General features: G+C 37.5%; 1 protein-coding gene across 1 annotated transcript in view; it reads left to right on the top strand.

Moving 5' to 3' along the window:
* Positions 1-1,120, top strand: part of Tusc1 (tumor suppressor candidate 1) — a 1,655-nt gene extending 535 nt beyond the window's left edge. Inside the window, exon 2 of the mRNA XM_013020771.1 lies at positions 1-1,120. Coding sequence (XP_012876225.1) covers positions 1-495 — 495 coding nt within the window. The 3' untranslated portion in view covers positions 496-1,120.
* Positions 1,121-11,658: the final 10,538 nt, after the last annotated feature.

Raw genomic sequence — 11,658 nt, 5'->3', positions numbered from 1 at the left:
TGGCGAGGCCGCGCGGGGGGCTCCCGCCAGCAGCTAGAGGAGCGCTTCGCCGACCTGGCGGCCAGCCACCTGGAGGCCATCCGCGCGCGGGACGAGCGGGACCGGCAGAACGCGCGACTGCGCGAAGAGAACGCCCGGCTGCGGCTGGAGAACCGCAGGCTGAAGCGCGAGAACCGCAGCCTCTTCCGTCAGGCGCTACGGCTCCCCGGCGAGGCTGGCGACTGCCCGCCCGCCGAGGCGCCGGCAGGCCCGGAGGACGCGGGCGCGAACCGGCGGTCGAGGGGCTGCGGCGGCCAGGACGAGGAGCCCGGCAGCCCCAGGGCCTTGAGGGCGCGGCTCGAGAAGCTGGAGGCCATGTACCGCCGGGCCCTGCTGCAGCTACACGTCCAGCAGCAGGCGCGGCCCCCGCGCGGGGACCAGGACGAGCCGCCTCCGCGGGACCCCGAGGCCCACCTCCATGCTGGGGACCCAGAACCCGCGGGGCCTTGGCTGTAGCCCGGGAGCGCGTCCTGGGGGCGTGGCCTGGAGGCGGGGCGCGAGCAGGCCCCGCCCTCTGCGCGCAGAACCTGGCTGCCCTCAGCCTAGGAAAATCAGGGCTCTGTGTCCGCCCCGCCCACTGGCCTGCGGGCCCCGCCCACCGACGCTTCCTGGTGCATCTTCATTTCTGGAGCACCCATGTATGTGGTGCTGTACAGTCCAGAGGCCCTCATGATACCAGGGTGGGTTTCACAACGGGAAGAGCTGGCTCCCTGTGGGCACTTCCTCCGTTTTCAACTTTCCTAAGTGTTGTGAGGACTGCTTTATCTTCGTTTTCTCTAGTTTTGACTCTTTGAGAAGTGAGTTGCTCCAGTGTATTGAACGTTCTGAAGTTCCTCCAGTGATCTCCTGTGTGGCATGGCGGACACTTTGCGTATTTGTTTTTTTATAGATTGGTATTAATTGGATGTCCAATGAAGTGTCTGTCTTTCTTTTACAAAGATCATTTATAACTTATGATGACCCATAACTCCAGTGCACACCCTATACATACACACTGATTTGTCAATGGAGAATTTTTAATGATTCTGCTTATATGTTATTATTTTGAACGGGTGAATAAAATCTGGTGCGTCAAAAGTAATCTAAAAGTGTCCCAAGGTATAATTTGAAGTATGTCTAATTTGTATGTTGGTGTGAGAGATCTATATCATCTTCATATCTGTCTTTGGTGATCCTTTCCAGGCAGCCTTTTTTTTTTTTTGAATATGTCGTGATCTTTTAAGCAACCTAAAGATTAGTCTGAACATTGTTTCATTTCTGTTTCATTTTAGATTAACAGGAGCTTATCACTGTATAGCTAATTCACTTTGTTTTAAAAACTTTTAATAAATTTCAAATCACTTGTCTAGGAAAACCACCAGAATGATTTATGTTGTTATTTTAGTGGTAGAAAAATGTGACCAGTTTTAACAAATATTTTAAGATCATTTTTATTTTTATTTCATTTTGTTGATAAAACATCTTCCTATTAGGTAATGAAGAGAATATCTGTGTGCCTGTACAGAAAGTTGTGATACCTTTCTTCACCCATCATGAGGTTGGTGGCTAGTACTCTTACATAAATAGGTCAACAAGAGGAAAGCATCCAGTTCTGTGTGAGCCTTCAGAAATACAAGCTTAGCCTATGCCTGTGATCCTTGCTATCCTGGTTCCTGAGACCTGAAGGATTGTGTTTCAAAACCACCCTAGGCAGGAAAGACTGAGAGCCTCCACCTCCAGTTATCAGAGTGACAGACTAGAGATGTGGTTCAACTGATAGAATACTGAGAAACCAAGTAAGCAGCAGCATGGGTTGGTGAACCAAAGTTGAAGCTTCAATACTTGTACCTCCTTTCTCCCACCGCAAAAGAAAATAAAAACTAACCACACAAGGACAAGTAAAATTTATGTGATATATGCAAGCTGCATAAATGACCCACCAGGTAGAAGTGTGATTGGAATAAGAAAATCTAGTTGGAATTGACAATTTTTAGAAGGAAAGTTGGTTGCAGGGATTGTGATACAGGGGTGAAATTGATGCATTTCATGTAAACAGGTACAGATATGTAGCAGTGAAGCGCTCACCCCCAACGTAACTGACATAAACCAATAAATAGTAATGAAACATAACAAAAAGAAGTGTGATTGGACTGAAAGGTATATGGATTGAAGGCAATTGGCTGAAAGGGAAAAGAAATCTAGCAAGCCCTGGGTTATACCTTCCAGTTATAAGGCACGATCCCTTCTAGAATGAAGGTCTTGTAACCTATTTCAGACAGTGTAAGGCAGAATTTTTTTTTATGTCATCTCTTAAATGGAAAGGCATGGGAAGGTTAGAGTAATATTTCTACTTTTTATAGCTGTCTTTGTGGGAAAAGGGCTTCAGTTAGTATAATCTACCTTGAGGAAAAGAGAATGCCAGTTTCTGTAGTTTGCCTCAGGGAAAGAGAAAGCAGTGAAAGATGGACAAGAGAAGGTCAGAAAGAAACTTTGTTTCTGAGACCTTTCCAGTGTCTTTCAAAGCACCATTCTTTAAAGTATTGTTTTATTATGAGTCCTCCCAAATCCTGGACTTCAGAAAGCATTAAGGTAATGGAAAACACACCAAGGGAACAGTATGAAGAATAGGGTTGTTAGAGAAATAAAATGTGTTTTGGTTGTGTGTGTGTGAGAGAGAGAGAGAGAGAAAGAGAGAAAGAGAGAGAGAGAGAGACAGAGAGAGAGACAGATTCCAAATGTTTCTAATATGCATTACAAATATTCATTACAAAACAAGGCTGCAGGGAGTTATTATAGTGATTCTTTTAGTTTGTTATTTTCTTTTACACGAAGCAATAAGATTTTTTTTCCACCTGCATCTTCCAGCCAGAAATGACTTCAAGACAGCATCAGCTCATCTAGGATGTTGTTCTGAGTTTTAAAAACACTTTCTATTTTGCTTGTAGGTAATTGATAGTGAGTTGTGAATATTAAAATCTTCCCCTGTGGCCAAAATAAATGAAAATAAATTTGTTATTAGAAGAGTTATGGAAATTAATCCTGACTTACTTTATATCATTTTCTTTCTATTGGTCAACCATGGGGCCTGAACTCTGGGCCTGGGCACTGTCCCTGTGATCTTCAGCTCAAGGCAGGCACTCTGCCACTTGAGCCATAGTGTCACGTCCAGTTTTCTGGTGGTTAATTGGAGATAAGAGTATCACCTACTTTTCCTGCCTGGCTTGGAACCATGATTCTCAAATATCAGCCATCTGAGTAGCTAGGATTACAGGCCACCAGCTCCTGGCTACTTCATTTTCTTAAGAGAAAAAAAAGATAAAGAACATTTCTAGGAGACAGTAGAATTTGAGAATCAAAGAATAAAGTTCAAATTAAGGTAATTAAAGTTTACTTTAATCTTTCTAAGCAATACTTTTCTATTCATTGCAATGGACAGTGGCCTTCCACTTCAATCCTAGCTACTTGAAAGAAAGATAGGATTGTGGTTCAGGCTAGGCAAGTAAAAAACTGTTAGCAAGATCTTACATCAAATAACAAGCCAGAAGTAGTGGAACACACCTGTTATCTTATGTAGGTGGGTGGAAGAGATAGAATTCTCAATGGAAGGCTAACCTGGACAAAAAGCCCTAGGCACTATCTTAAAAATAACTGAAGCAAAAAGGGAGAGGGTATGGTTCAGTTGGTAGAGTGCTTGTCTAGCAAGCTTGAGGCCTTCAATTTAAACTGCAATACCTAAAAAAAATTTTTTTAAAAAGTGTATGTTCAGTTGGTGACAATTTGCAATCCAAAGCATGAAAACTATCCATAAATGCTATTTTACTTATTTCCATACAGGTTGCACTCATGAAGCCTTTCACCCAACATTATATTGGGGATTAGTGTGCCAGTATGTGAATTGTACGGGGAAAAATCAGTCTATTGTATAGGTTGATACTGAATAGTACATTAAGTACTTATTCTCACCTAAAATATATTTAATGAGATTCTATCTTCATTTTCCCCTTAAGAGATCAATGTATATGTGTATATGTATACATACAGTACATTTAGACTGTTTTCTTTATATGGTGAAGCTAAGAAAGTATTAAAATCTGTCTCATCAATTGTCAGTGAAAATCTATGTCTTTAAAGCTGCATTTCAAAATGACTTGCTTAACAGTAACCAGAACCATCCTCACATCTACACAGGCCAGAGCCCTGGGACCATCTATGACACCACAATATGTATGTATGTGTGTGGATGCATGCATAACACACATGGAAGAATTTATAAGTTTTTCCCCCATCCCCAAACTTTTATACTTTTTCCTTTCTTGTTTGTATTGTTGTAATTGCACAATATCACTGGGTAATCTTTCTGGGGGAAAATATTAAAAAATCATTATAAGTGGTAAGTAATTTGTTTTTGTTGTAATAAGAATGCTTTGGCTTTATCATGTTATGAGAGTCTTCAGTTTCTTATTTTTAAGTTAATATCTTGGCTATATTTACTCTTGTTTAATGGAATAATTTTGCTTTTACCTCTTTGGCAAAACAGTTTAAATAGAGATGGAGTTTTGCATTACAATTTAATTTATATAAAGCACATACAGAGTTTTACATTAAAAACTTGTCTTTTATATAAACCAGATATTACTACTTAATTGAGACATTGGCAGGAAAAAAAATCACAAGGATCTATATAAGGGGAAGTTAAAACTGATAAACTAGTATGGTGGGTTCTTGTTCTCTGAGGGTATATAAATTGTGGAAGGATAGATAGCAAACAGCCTATTAAACAAAGCAGGAAGTAAAGGCCACTCAGAAGAATGAGCATGGAAGCCAGAACTGGTTTTCTACCTTGTGGTCCTGGATTGCTCTTTTTTGCTGTATTTCCCCCATACACACAATTTTTTTTTAATTTCCCTTTAGGCAATTTGTCAAATCGTGATTGGTTAATTTAAAACAGGCAAGACCCCTCCCCCCCGCAGACTGCAGTATGGTGACTGAGACCTTTTTTCCCTCTCAGTTTAATAAAATTCTAAGAAATAGTTTTGGAGAATATATTATGACTCATGATGGTAAAACATTTCTTAAGCAATACATACCAGGAACGAAGAGATCATTGCTTTGACTAATTTAAATAAGAACCTTTCCTCAAAAATAGGCACACATTGATTTGTGTATGTTAACTGGAAGAAGACAATTAGAAAATATAAAATGGGCAAAAAGCTTAGAGCTAGATGCATTGAGAACTCCTATAAATCAATAATGAAAAGAAAAGGTACCCATTAGAGAAAAAGGCTAGCAAAAAGAAACCTTAAAAATCCTCTATATTAGAGGAGAACTGATAATAAATATAAGGGGAAATATTTAAATTAACAATAATATAAAATAAAACTAATTTTCCCTGTTAATTTTTTTGTATTTCATAATTTTAATAGTCTTCAATTCTCTATTTGGAGAATCAAAAATGCATGAATATATTTAAAAATCGTTTGGAACATTCTCTCTAGTGGTATGCTTATATTGGATCAGAAATGCTGTATATAACTTTTTCTCTTATTTTATCATTTGCAACTAGGTATTTTGGAGGTCCTCTTTCCCTTCCTTCCTTCCTTCCTTCCTACCTTCCTTCCTTCCTTCCTTTCTTTCTCCCTTCCTTCCTCCCTTCCTTTCTTTCTTCCTTTCTTCCTGTCCTGAGGCTTGAATTCAGAGCTTGGGATGCTGTCCCTGAGCTTCTTTTGCTCAAGGCTAGCTTGAGCCATAGTGCCACTCATTGCTCTTTCTGAGTAACTTATTGGAGATGAGTCTCATAGTTGGTTCCATGGTATAATGGTGAGCGCTCTGCACTCTGAATCCAGTGATTCAAGTTCAAATCTTGGTGGCACCTTGCTGTTTAATTTGAGGAAATGCGATTTTACAATGCATGGGGGAAAAAGTCTCTTGGATTTCCCTGGCTGGGCTGCCTTCAAACTATCTCTGTTCCCTGAGTAGCTAAGATTACAGGCATGAGCCACTGGTGCCTGGGTGGTCCTCTGGGTTTTATTTGATATATAATGAATACTAAGAAAGGCAAGTTTATTTTAATGCAGAGGTTAAACTGAGGAATATTTTATATATTAACTATTTTCAAAATATGTTGGAGGGGAGGAATAACATTTTTAAGGTCTTGCATTTACATTTATATTAATCTTATTCTCTTAAAAAGTTATTCTGTATATATATGTTTTATAGTTCCTGAGTAAAGTATGATATACTAACACTTAGAAAGTGCTTAACAATATTTTAGGAATTTGGGCAAAGATGAAAGATTTGGGAGTAAGGAAGCCCAGTTGTAGGATTGTCTTTCATGAATTTGGAACCTTCAGAAAACTCTTGAGTTTATCTGATACTTAAGTTTTCAGAACATAGAAACTAGGTAACAAGGTATCCTACAGAGTTCACAAATAGCTCCTTATGAGTCAAAGTAGATACTATGTTTGAGCTCACACTGTGTGATTTAATGTACATTGTCAGATAAGAAAATTATCTCTAAGGGGTAATTTGCACACTTTCCTTGACTTTATAAAGCACCAAAAATATTAGTCACTAAAATTATTCTACTTTTTTTTCTGATCTTGGGTCTTGAACTCAGGGCCTGGGTACTGTTCCTGTTTCTCTTGTTCTCAACACTAGTGCTCTACCCCTCAGCTACACCACTATTTCCAGCTTTTCTGAGTAGTTTATTAGAGATCAGTGTCTCATGGGGACTTTTCTGCCTGGGCTGGCTTTGAAACCCTGTCCTCAGATCTCAGCCTCCTATGTAACTAGCCACCAACACAGCGCATTTTGCATTTTTATTTGTTTTATCTTATTGCTTCTTGGAGATGAGAATGGTCTCTCAAGATTTTTTTGGTATATATCTCTGCTTTGACTTTTATATATTTCATTTGATAAGCTAGAATATGTTTGAACCCCTCAAGTGTAAGACAACTACCAAATTAACTTGCAAATCTCAAAGGTTATATTACTGAATCTATGTGCTTTATAACATTTTTTGAAGAATAAAAGCACTTTGATGCTTTTAATAAGGAACATCAGTAATAACTAATCATTCCAAGACTTGAAAATATCTCACTGTGAAGTTGATTATGTACTCAAGCAGAAAGCTATAATCAAAACTATTTCTCAATCCAGTCTTTCACAATGTTTTGTTTTTTTCTCATATTATTGATGCACATACTGAATTTCCTAAAAAATACAGAAAATGGATCTGACTGCCTTTAAACTGAAAAGAAGCTTTCTTTCATTTAAAAAACTAGTGTCCCTCTTGATAAAACTAATTCCTATATCTTGAGATAGCCTCTTTGAGATGAGAGATAAGAGGAAATCTTTCTTATAGAAGATTCCATGAGGGGCTGGGAAGGTGGCTCAGTGGTAGAGTGCTTGCCTTGCATGCCTGAGGCCCTGGGTTCTATTCCTCAGCACCACATAAGCAAAAAGAAAAAAGCCAGAAGTGGCGCTGTGGCTCAAGTGGTAGAGCGCTAGCCTTGAGCTGAAGAGCTGAGGGATAGCGCCCAGGCCCAGAGTTCAGGCCCCACTACCGGACCCAAAAAAGAAAAAAGAAGATTCCATGAAGTGATGTTAAAAGCCAAGCTGGGAAGTGACGCTGTGGCTAGCCTTGAACTGAAGAGCTGAGGGACAGCATTCAAGGCCCAGAGTTCAAGACCTATGACTGACAAAAAAAAGAGAGAGAGAAGAAAGCTGTTAGATATTGTGTGTGTGTGAGAGAGAGAGGGAGAGAGAGAGAGAGAAAGGGCGAGAGGGAGAGAGAGAGAGAGAGAGAGAGAGAGAGAGAGAGGGAGAGAGAAACATGAGAATCATGTGTAGCATGTGTGTACAGGTCCTGGGGCTTGAACTCTGGGTTTGGGCATTGCCCTTGAGCTTTTGTGCTCAAGAGTAGCACATGACCACTTCAAACTACAGCTCCACTTCCAGCTTTTTTGGTAATTGATTAAAGAGTCTCATACACTTTCCTGCCTGGGATGGCTTTGAACCATGATCCTCAGCTCTTAGCCTCTTGAGTAGCTAGGATTATAGGTGTGAGCCACTGGTGCCCATTTAAGTTGTTAGATTTTATAAATTATTAAAACACTATCAGGAAATGGACAATAAATATTTTTAAATACATATGTCTTTGAAGAAAAGAACATAATTTGATGGGTTACTGAAAGTATTATTTCTAATGGATTTGATTTTGTTTTCTCTATGAAATAGATTTGCCTATGTTTAGGGAGATGAAAATAATCTACCAGAAAGTGAGAATGAACTGCCAAATTGAAGGATAGGTTTTAGAAGAGTTTGGAAATGGAAAAAAAATTAAATTCTTAAGGGGGAGGTAAAAGGGAACAGGTGATGATATATAAGAAAAAATTAGGTTGAAAACAAGTAGATTGTATTACATCTTTTCAATAAAGCTGAGAAATCATGTGTTGAAATAAGTTAGCTGATTTGCTCTTCTAACAGTAGGGAAAAGTTTCAGACTTGCTGAAAGTGATTGAAAATTTAGTCAATTGGTGAATTAAGTAAAGGGGTGGCTGAGTAATCTTGAAAGCTCAAACGAATCTAGACACCAAGAAACAATACGAAGGGTGGAAATCATACTGGTGTAAGAATAGAAAGCATGCCAGAGACAATCCGAAACTATAATTTGAAGATGCACAAGAGGGCTCTTCTAAAGGTGAATTTCACTCAGAGTATTTATTCATCTGTCAGTTCTGACGATGTTGTCCCATATCCTGTGAATATCGAATTGCCTTTTCCAGGCTAGGTAGGCTCAATAGCGATGATGCAGGAAGAAATTTAAGAATTTCAAAATTTCAAAGTTGTAATGTCTAAGGTAAAAGAGAGAAACAATGTGGAGGCTCTTCACTCATGATTAACAATGGACAGAGAAATTTGAGATACCAAAAAGATGTGTTATGAAAACAATCTGGTCTCTTGTTATGTTCATATAAAGCAAACATTAGTGCTGTAAAGTAGATGGGATGTAAGAGGCTGGTCTAAAATGTAGAGGCAGGGGATGAGGCAAAGGTAAACCTGAAGACTGATATCTTATGGCAGTCTTCTAGGATTTATCTTTCTAATGTGGAGTCAGAAAAGATATCAATGAGAATTAATGTCTTTTCAACCTAGCAATATTAACTCACATGATTGTTGAGGAAATCAAATGCACATACATAAAAGTGTTTTAGAAACCTAAAATTCTATAAAACTGAAAAAAAGAAAATTCCTGCAGTTAAAAAACAGCAATGTTTAATATTAAAACAGATTTTTTAAATAATACATGGACTAGGTCTTATTGATTTAAAAAATCATTGGCACTGTCTTAAAATGACTGAAGCAATCTACAACTTTTGTCAAGGTGGGTTAAATAATGCTCTGAGTATTTCATGCTATAAAAATTTGAATGTATCATTTCATTGGGTGTATTCAACATTCCCAAAAGAAAACTCAATTCAATTCCTTGTAACTCTACCAGCCCTAGAATTCTTACCATTTCTATCATGCAGTGTTAATATGAAATATTTTTGTTATCACTTTTGTGCCATTGGAAGTCTTTTATGAGGAACATTATTTGCTCTGTTGGTCTACATGGTTGTTGAAGCATACGTCTAGTGGACATAATCTTTGAGCATTGATTTGTTTTTTCTGCTATCTTAAGCAGAAACAAGTTGTCCCTTGTAGTTTGTGTTCTAGTAGTATAAAAATCACAAATCTGCACAGATTCTTCCTTTTTGTTACCTTGATCCACAGTCTCTAATGAACTATTTAATTGTACAGACAATGTGAAGAATCTCAAAGTCATCTCTAAATGGAAACAGATTTGTTTTCCTTTCTTCCAAAAATGTATTTTGAAAGGGAGGAGATGAATTTTCCTAGAGATGTATCTAATTGTTTGGCAATAATTTGTGGTCCTTTAAAAATAGGACTAATTATCATTATGAAGGCAGGGAAGCTTAGGTGGTAATTTGTAATTTTTAGCAGCTTTTTACTTGCAGGATTTTAGAGTTGTTGCAGCAGGAGGTAAAGTACAAAATCATGGTGATTTGAATAGAAATATTTAAAATGCTATATTATGAGGAATCACTGAAGTAATGTTCACAGGCAATAGATATATTTCCTCTCTGTTTGTATTATTTAAAGTTTCTAGGTATTTTAATAACAGCATGTGGGTCTCACTTCATCTGATATCATCTTCTTCAGTGTGTGTGTGTGTGTGTGTGTGTGTGTGTGTGTGTGTGTGTGTGTGGTGTGTGCTAGTACTGGGTTTTGAACTCAGAACCTAGATGGTCTCCTTTTGCTTTTTGATCAAAGTAATTGCCCTGCACTTGAACCGCAGCTCCACTTCATTTTTGGTGATTCATTGGAAATAAGAGTCTCTCAGGACTTTCCTGCCTGGTCTGGCTTCAAACCTCAATCCTCAGCCTCCTGAGTGACCAGGATTACAGGCCCAGCATCTGATATCTTTTAAGCTCATTCATGTCTCCAGTTAGTTATTTAATTCCAGATAAGGTCCATACTACACTGGTAGGATGAGAGCACCTAGTTAAATGTAGCTCTTGAGTAGTTGAAGTATAGTTAGTCTGAATTGAAAACAATCCTATATGTATTGGATTCAAAATAACTAGGAAAACTTAAAATATCATGCTGTTTTTATATTAATTTCATAATAAAATATTTTGATACATTGGAATAAAGATATTATTAGAATTACTAATATATTTGTAGAAATGATATGTCAATATACTTAGTTTCCTTTCTTCCATTTTACTGTCTTATTCTGGCTACAATAATGTTTAAAAGCACATATGTAGCTTGTCCTGTATTTCTATTAAATAGTAATATGTAATAAGTATGGGAAACTGGGATATTTTTCTCCTTTAGAACACCATTTTTTATTAATGGAACTTTAGATATTTAAATAGTATCCCACATAGCTTACATATGTATTGAACTCATCTTCTTTTATCAGCTATTTTTATTAGAAATGATGATAAGCAGATCAAAACTGTAATGAAATTTAATTTATAGATAGAAGGTTTAGATATATTAATTTTTGCAATCTATTAGCTATTTAGTTATAGATTTCTTACAGAAAGAAAAAAGGCATAACCATCATCTGAGACTCACGGTAGAGTAAAAACAAAATTCAGCATCATCCATTATAACAAAGTTCACTTTTTAATCATACTATCCCTAAACCTTTATGTATAATGATAGAAAAAATAGTAAAGAAATCCCCATGAGTTAATGTAAATAAGATTGAAGAATGCTAAGGGGGACATTATCAGAGTTAAGAATGGTGTGATCTTAATGTTGAGTTGGGTCCTTGATCTGAAACAATGATGCAAATACTGGGAAAGGATGTCTTTATCATATTCCACAAGATGTTTGAAAAATCAGGCAAGAGAACTTTCCATAATACTAAAGGTGATCAAAAAATGGAATACAAGAATTGAGTTAATCAAAACCATAACTTGAGGTTAATTTGAAATTTTTCATAGTTCAAATGAAGACTAATATTTTAGCTATTTAAGAGGAAACATGAACTATTGAAATGAGAATTTGCAAACACATACACAATGGCATTCATGAGTGATGAATTAAACATTTAAG

This window comes from Dipodomys ordii, unplaced genomic scaffold (assembly GCF_000151885.1).
Source record: "Dipodomys ordii isolate 6190 unplaced genomic scaffold, Dord_2.0 Scaffold53, whole genome shotgun sequence".
Taxonomy (NCBI): Eukaryota; Metazoa; Chordata; class Mammalia; order Rodentia; family Heteromyidae; genus Dipodomys; species Dipodomys ordii.
The sequence above is the reverse complement of the archived record's forward strand: the minus strand, read 5'-3'. Positions and strand labels throughout refer to the sequence as shown.